The sequence below is a fragment of the Brassica oleracea genome, chromosome C2 (assembly GCF_000695525.1).
Source record: "Brassica oleracea var. oleracea cultivar TO1000 chromosome C2, BOL, whole genome shotgun sequence".
Classification (NCBI taxonomy): Eukaryota; Viridiplantae; Streptophyta; class Magnoliopsida; order Brassicales; family Brassicaceae; genus Brassica; species Brassica oleracea.
In genome coordinates, this window is record NC_027749.1 from 41904206 (window position 1) to 41912887 (window position 8682).

General features: G+C 33.0%; 2 protein-coding genes across 2 annotated transcripts; one reads left to right on the forward strand and one right to left on the reverse strand.

The window, feature by feature from the left end:
- Window positions 1–4448: 4448 nt before the first annotated feature.
- On the forward strand, window positions 4449–6428 carry LOC106327711 (uncharacterized protein At1g66480). The gene is made up of 3 exons (XM_013765946.1): window positions 4449–4737; window positions 4829–5263; window positions 6131–6428. Exons 1-3 carry the CDS (start codon window positions 4564–4566, stop codon window positions 6182–6184), a joined length of 663 nt encoding a protein of 220 aa, XP_013621400.1. The 5' UTR covers window positions 4449–4563; the 3' UTR covers window positions 6185–6428.
- Window positions 6193–8307, reverse strand: LOC106327710 (nicotinate-nucleotide pyrophosphorylase [carboxylating], chloroplastic). The gene is made up of 8 exons (XM_013765945.1): window positions 8179–8307; window positions 7955–8103; window positions 7724–7857; window positions 7513–7659; window positions 7228–7311; window positions 6992–7144; window positions 6731–6907; window positions 6193–6652 (listed from the first exon to the last, which is right to left on the reverse strand). The coding sequence occupies exons 1-8, from the start codon at window positions 8229–8231 to the stop codon at window positions 6488–6490; spliced, it is 1062 nt and encodes a 353-aa protein (XP_013621399.1). The 5' UTR covers window positions 8232–8307; the 3' UTR covers window positions 6193–6487.
- Between the last annotated feature and the right edge of the window lie 375 nt (window positions 8308–8682).

Consider the following 8682-nt stretch of genomic DNA (forward strand, 5'->3'; position numbering starts at 1 on the left):
TGCTTTTAAAAGAAAAAAATTAAAAATTAAAAAAATAAAAATAACAATAGTTCTAAAAAAAGATTATTTAAAAAAAAATATTTATTTTTAAGATTTAGAGTTTAGTGTTTAAGATTTATAATTTAGAATTTATCCAAATGTTTAGTGTTTTTCCAAGGGTTTAGGGTTTACTTAAGGGTTTAGGGTTTACCCAAGGGTTTAGGGTTTACCCAAGGGTTTAAGGTTTTTCCAAGGGTTTAGGGTTTATGATTAGAGTTTAATGTTTTTCCAAGGGTTTAGGGTTTACTTAAGGGTTTAGGGTTTACCCAAGGGTTTAGGGTTTACCCAAGGGTTTAAGGTTTTCCCAAGGGTTTAGGATTAGAGTTTAGGGTTTAGTGTTTTGTTGACAACATTTTTTTTTTTGAATTCGTTTTTTATATATTATTTTTTATTTATTTTTAAATTTTATTTTGAAAAAATAATATAATTTGCCAAGTTATTTGATTTTCTTAATTAAAAGATACTAGATTTAAAATGACAATTTTCTATTGGTTGGTCCTAGGGGGTGAATCCAAGAATAACTTATAAATTATATATACCTATGACCTATACAGTGTTGTGCCTACACTTTTGGAGGCCTAATTAGGCTAATTTTCAAAAACATGTTTTTTCACAAAAAAAATTATATAAATAATTGAAATTGTAAATACACTAAATATGTCTATTAAAAAGGAATCTATTAAGAAGTACCAAACTAAAATGCAATATTATGATGTTTAAATTCAACTACATGTAATTACTGTGTTTGAATACATGGGGCCCCAAATGTTGATGAAAAAATGTGCGTGGGGGAGGCTGTTTCATTTTCTTTGTATAGGCTCTGGACCTATATTGACCCGCAGCAACATTCGATTACGTATTCGTTATAAGTGCTTAATCCGTGGTTGAATATGTTATCGGGCTATAACTTCGCATGAAATGCAATGCGTTTGTAACTTACAAAATATAAAAGGCACATACTTGATTGCACGCAGCTATCACAATTTTGGTTCCAAAATAGATAGTAAAAGGGTGGGGATTTTTTTGAGATTTTCATAAACAAACAGTATGCATTCTATATGATATGGCTTTTTTGATGAATAAATTTAACATTCATCCGAAAAAAAAAAATGATTACGTTACGTACTTGCTAACTTACCTGCATGGTCCGTCTCACAACGTTCTTTGAACATCTCTTATCTCTTGACTTGTAAACTTGTAAACTTGTAAACATGTAAACAACATTTAATTAAATAGCAAACACGTGTATCATTACTATATATATATGTGTAACCCCAAGCTCAGGGTAATCTGTTAGTTTTGCTAAAGTGGAGCCTATAAACTTTAGAAATAAAGTTTCAAGATCCATGTTGCCGGCTGAGTTTTTTTGTTTTAGGCTTTTAGCATAGTAATGTAGGGGTTGGCAACTTGATTTAATCGTGATTAATGATTTGTAGATATATATTGTGTCAGCTGTTACGTCATAAAAATGAGTTTTCCGTATTGCGAAGCAGACCAACTTGGACTTTTCCCACATTAGTCGATAACTTGCAATTAGGTCCACTGCATTTATATAGTTTTCATCTTTTAGCTACTTTGTTTTTTTTTCTTTTTTTTGTTAACCGTGGGGATCCGGCGACCGAGGTCAACCGACTAATCCCACGAGGCCCGCAGCAGCCACGTAATTTCCTCCCCAGGAATTAGCAGGGAGGGCCCGGGTGGCCAACGCGAGTCGAACCTGCGGGGAGCGTATTGGATTTTCTTCCTCAACTACCACTAGGCCAACCGCGTTAGTGGGCCGTAGTTAAGAAATTAGACAGGAGTGACCCTAGTATAAGTGTGTTTAAAGATGTACGGCTACAATGGAAGACGAAGGCGGGGATAGGTTATTCCCTTAATCATACACCTTTTGCTTCCGTGATCAACGTAAAGTATCAATCGAGTAAATAATTAAGAGCAAAATACAATGATTATTTCTAATTACCAACCCTTAACCTTACTAACCCATATGCATGTGTACATCAACCAAATCAAATCATCAATATATATGTGGTCCACAAGAGTTGAAGAGTTGGACCGCATAATGTAGTCAAGTTCAAAATTGTCTACAAAGTCCTGTTTTTTTCAACCTAAAAATCCATTTCCCCAAAAGTTAAACACTCGGACGAATAATTTTACTCTTTCTTTTTTTTCAAAATAATTTATCTTTTAGAAAAAGCTATTTGAGAAAGATATATTTTAAACATTTTACTCCATCCGTTTCGTATTAGTTGTCGTCTTAGAGTTAAAATTTTGTTTTATTTTAAGTTTCGTTTTATGTTTTCAATACAAAATTTATTAACAATATTCTCCTGTTTATTTTTCTATTGGTTAAAATTTGGTTAGGTGTATCGATAATGATGTTTTTATGTTGAAAATATGTAAAATTAAATGTTTTTTAATCTGTGCATAGACCTAAAACGACAAATAAAATAAAACGGAGGTAGTAGTATATTTCTATTTGGTAATAATCGTAAATTATAAACTTCGAAAAACTAACTGTGTTTATTGAATCTTGATTGGTAAAAAATTGTGAAAATAGTTAATCACAAAAAATAATATATAATCAAAAATTAAATAAATTTTTAATATGTGTAAAAACATTAAAAAATACTCTTAATTTTTTTTATTATATGACGTTTTGGAGTTGGATATACAGTTTAATAAGAAAATTATTTTTTTACGTTTTATAGACAAAATAATTAACTATATAACAAATCACATTTCAACTAAAAAAATAATCTGTTGAATATAAAAATTTATATTACATAAAACTAATAATTTTACATTGAAAATAAAAAAAAAGATGTAACTTGAAAAAAAATTCAGTACGTCATCTATTAAAAAATAGAAAGAATATTATTTTTTTGAAACGTCTGCACTCGTAGAAAAATATTATCCCATGAACATATTATTACTTAAATATAAAACCTTAATTAGTAATTTACATTTTTCTTGTTTGGGAAAAAATATCTAATATATATTTTGTTTCATGTTTTTTGAGATATATGTATACATCAACGTCTTAGAGCATCTCCAATGAAGAGTTTTACCCGTTAAAATTCTAAACATGCGTATAGATATATATTATATTTGCATATGCAATTGTGGGATCCATAATTTTATGGAAACTCTAACCCAAAGTTTCTAAAAAACATTTGGGTTTAGAAACTTTGGATTGGGGTTTTCATAAAATTATAGACCCCACAATTACATATACATATATAATATATATATATATACATGTAAACATGTTTAAAACTCTAGTTGGTAGAATTCTCAATCGGAGGTGCTCTTATGATCTCTGTATACTTCGACATGTTGAACCAAAAATAATAAGTTTAGGTTAGCAATTTAGTTCTTTTTATAATGTTTTATTTGATTCATGTACTATTTTCTCTGGCTAACTCTAAGGGGAATGTATTCAATTTAATATTTGATGTGATTTGATTTTTAATGGGGTTTTAGATGATTTCAATAAGTTGTAGAAATTTAAGTGATTTTTGTTAAACTACTCTAGAATATCACCTAAAACTATGAGATTTGAGTTTTAATATTTTTAACTAAGAAATTCCACACAAACACCCTAAAATCATCTGAAAACTTTAAAACTCCACAACTTAAAATATTTTCAATAACAGTAGATTTCACAGTACTTTAAGAAATGTCAAATTTAATAACAGTAGATTTTAAATGAGTTTTTAAAATTCATGTTTCAATAACAATAAATTTGTCATTTTAATACAAATCACCTGAAACTCTCAGTTGAATACATCCCTTAAATTGATTACAGAGAGTAGTTTCATTAGTTTCTAAAGAAATCTCAATATATATAAAATGATAAAATATTAATAAATAAAAATAGTATACGAATGGATTTTAAACGAAGATTCATAAAATATGAAATATTATGAAAACTATATCATTTTAATGTTATTTTGATTTTTAGTATTAAATTTTAATTGTATAACTTAATGATACTAAAATATTTACAATCTGCAATGGAGATGTTGTTAGTTTCCAGAGGATTTCATCAACGTCAACTTATGTATACAAAATCGAGTAAGAAAATGCCCTCTCTCTTTGATATAAACATGTATTTCACGAGTTATGGTACTATAATCTCTGGTAGTTACAGGCGTTTCACACCAGTAGAATATAATAATACAATTATTTAGTTAAATAGTTGAACAAATTTAACAGAACTGAATATTTCAATCAGAAATAATAAGCTAACGTGATTTAAACAACAAAACCTAAAATTCTATAGATATAGTCAAAGGCTTTGTCCACATGTAAACTGTATTATTGCAATTAAAAAACTGGACTCCTTGTACACGTATCTACAATCTTCACATGAGCACATGTCTTGGCAACCCCATGTCATTTATAACCCCAACGACACCACCCTCTACTCACCGCCATCAACTGAAACAAAAATATAATTTAAAAGATCCAATCTTCTTCTTTTTTTTCGTTGCCAGAGAAAAGAAGTAATAATCAAAGATGGGTAACAGTCTAGGCGGGAAGAAAACGACCAAAGTCATGAAAATAGACGGCGAGACTTTTAAACTGAAAACTCCAGTGACGGCGGAGGAAGTCTTGAAAGACTTTCCCGGCCACGTTTTGTTAGAGTCGGAGTCCGTCAAGCACTACGGTGCTCGAGCCAAACCACTTGAGGTAATTAATTTTCTTCAAATGACTAAGTTTTGATGGATATAATCGAAATATCATACAAAAACTGAGGCATTTGAGTTTTGTCGGTGTGCAGATGAAGCAGATGTTGGAGGCAAAGCGGCTGTACTTCGTGGTGGAGCCGGTGAAGGAATGTCCACCGAGAAGGGTAAGATCGGGAATACACATGAGTGCCAAGGAGAGGCTTGAGAACCTCATGCTTGCAAGGAGATCATTTTCCGATCTCTCCATACTCAAACCGGCAGGAGAATGGTCGAAGACGGAGGAGAAAGAAGGAGGAGCGGTGAGGGTGAAGCTGAGGATTCCAAAGGCTGAGCTGGAAAGACTCGTTAAGGAAGGTGCCACAGAGGCTGAGGCCACTCAGAAGATTGCTGCTCTCTATATGGCGAAACACAGCCGCAGCGAAGCAACTCAGAACACGCTACAACGTCGTGAGGATGGAGGAGACGAGCCTACCGCCGCCATAGACACAGCCACAACCGCCGCCACGAGAGGAGTCAAATCTCGTCCGGTGAGTAATATTGTTTCTTTTTTTGTACGTAGTAAAATAGTCAAAAATATACTGTTTATTAAAATCATCAGGTCAAATCTCTAAAATAGCACATTTCTAAATTTATATCACAAAAATAGCAATAGTAAAATAGTCAAAAATATACTGTTTATTAAAATCATCAGGTCAAAATCTCTAAAATAGCACCTTTCTAAATTTATATCACAAAAAAAGCAATCCAAAACTAAAATGACCAAAATAGCACATTTCTTATCCTTTGAAAATTTTAATTTTTTTATTTTTCAAAATTTGAAATCTTATCCCAAAAACTTCATTTCTCAACTCTAAACCCTAAATCCTAAACTCTAAATCCTAAACTCTGTTTTAATTTTTTTATTTTTCAAAATTTGAAATCTTATCCCAAAAACTCCATTTCTCAACTCTAAATCCTAAACTCTGAACCCTAAATCCTAAACCCCACCATTTAACTCTAAATTCTAAGTTTGTGATTTTTGATAAAACATTAAGTGCTATTTTTGTGACTTTTGACATTGAATGATAGTTTGGGAACAAAAATTTGATTTAGGGCTATTTTTGTTTTTTTTTTCTCTTTAGAAAATGGTAAACAGTTTTGAATAATAATAAAATGTGTTGAAAATAATTCACTTTTTATCGGACAAATCGGAGTAGATTGAGATAACTTTGTTGGAGTCAAACTTTGCATGCCGCTTTTCCACTTAGAAATGTTATTATACTCTGGTATTTAGTATTTGCATAATATTTACACTCAACACTCGAGAACAAAAGTTTCAAAACATGAATTTTTATTCTTACTAAACAAAAAAAAAAAACATTGCTTAATAACGTTAAAAACATTTTGATATGCAGAAACGAGTGAGTTTCATGGCGGAAAGAGGAGGAAACGAGATCACCGTTGCTTGAAGTTGATGAACCACTAAAACCATATATGTATAGATGCATAGACTGCTTCTCAACGTTTCTGCATTTCGTTGTACATAAAGAGCAGAGAGTTTTTAGAGAGAGCTAGTGAGTAATCATCCATGTCTCCGCTATGTAGCTGGTAGGAGTTTATAGTATTATTTATTACAAAAAAAAGGACAAACGGTTTAGTATTTGTAGTAGCCTAATTTGTAGTCAGATTCATCACTGTCTCTCTTATGATTTATTGATTCTCTGTTTCTTGGGAAGATAAAAGTAAAGATACTCTTTTTCTCTATAACACTTCTAGGCTCGTTTAGTCCTTCTTCCGACCTCAAGAGCCAACTCTGTATCAATCTTCAGTGAGATATCCAACGCTTTAACCGAATGAGTCAGAGCTCCACTGCTAATGAATGTAACTCCACTTTGTCCAATCTTGTGTACTGTCTCAATCGTAACGTTTCCTGAAGCCTGCATGATGAGTTTTTGAGTATTTTTTTCAGAGAGTTGCTCTAAAGAAAAATGTCTTTCTTTCTATTTGACACATACCTCTGTCTCGACTATCCCACTGATTAGCTCCACCGCATCTTCAAGCATGGTGACATCAACGTCTCCATTCTCTAACGGTACTACCATATTGTCCAGCATTATTCTCGACACCCTAGTCTTGGACCCACTCACATACTCTAACACTTCCCTCACTTCCTCAAGCGTCCGTGTCTCCACCTTCAAAAAGATAATATATATAGATATAGTTTGTTTCACCTCTAACTTGCAGGCGCTAAGACACTGAAAGGTATTAAGATTCACCTCCACATCCATATCGAGATTCTTTAGCGTTAGATACTCGTCCACAGATTTAATAGCATTTATTATACCTCCTGCAGCTGAGATATGGTTGTCTTTTATCATCACCATGTCAAATAGTCCCATCCTATGATTCTTGCCTCCACCAATCAGCACCTAAGCTAAGTCAGAATCATAAAAAAAAAAAAAAAGAGATTAAGATTTACGGCAAATGTGTCCATTTTAAGTGTAGAACGTACCGCCCATTTGTCTACCAATCGCAAACCAGGAGCAGTTTTTCTTGTCTCCAGTATACGTGCAGGGTATGCTGCATCCGCCATTAACTGCAAGAAACAAACTCATCAACTCTCTCACTACAAGCTCATCACCAACCTCCCCAGAGTTTACAAAGAATCAAACAGACTATATAACCGATAAGATGAACCATAGAATCTTCTTACTGATTATCACTAAGTCTATGTGAACGTGACCACAACAATCACTTGACAATACTTGAAAAACTACAGTGGTGAAAATCAAGAAACCTTGGTAAGGGTGGCGATGCCGCTCATCCTCTGCATAAAGTTGAGCACAACTCGTTCAGCAACAACAATCTTATGAGCATTCCCTGTTACTTTCCCAAACTTTAACCCTTTATGAACATAATCTCCATCCTTCCGCATCCATTCCACCTGAGAGATGATTCAACATATCACTAAACATCACTCAACCGAACCAACACAAACAGATCCAAACCTTCAAAATAGGATCAACTTGCTCAAAGATCATCTCAGCAAGAGCAATTCCAGCAACAATCCCATCTTCTTTCGCCAAGAAATAAGCTTCCACCTCCATATCAAACGGTATCGTAGCCATACACGTCACATCTCCTACACTCAAAATAAATCTCAAATTATAGAAACCCATAGACCTAATCAAATAAAAATCGAAACTTTTTTTCTGATAAGAAGTGTGATGAGAGAGAACCTGTGTCACCAGCATCTTCAGCTAGAGCTAGTTCGATAACTGCTTTCAAATCGTAAGTAGGATGTGAAGGAGGCTTTATCGCCATTGACCCGTGAGAGACTCCTCCTCCGGCCGTTTGAGTCGCAGAAGCAGACATTTTCACGACGCTCCTGAAACAACGGTTGACGAGAATTGAGATTTAAACCGAAGGAAACAGACTGAGACTGGGTTTTGTCGGATTAAACCTTTGTTGAATAGCGTAGAATTGAGGCGACAGCAACCGGGAGACAGAGATCATTGTAATGACTCTCTCAAGTCTGTTTCTTGGTCCTTCCTGGTGGCAATTCTGTTAATACAATCGGTATCAAGAAGAATATTGGTTGAACAGAAAATAGTTGGGCTTTTATCGTAGTCAGGCCAAGCCCATTTTAATTACGCTGAAATATTTTGAAGGAAATTATTAGGGCAAATATCCAAAATAGCATTTATATCACAAAAATAGCACTCAAAAACTAAAATGACTAAAATAGCATTTTATCATCGGCAAATCTCCAAAGTAGCACCTTTCAAAGTTTATATCACAAAAATAGCACTCAAAAACTAAAATGACCAAAATAGCATCTTTCTAAGTTTATTCTTTGAAAATTTTAATTTTTTTTATTTAAATTTGAAATCTTATCCCCAAAACCTCATTTCTTAACTCTAAACCCTAAACCCTAAACTCTAAACCCTAAACCCTAAACCCTAAA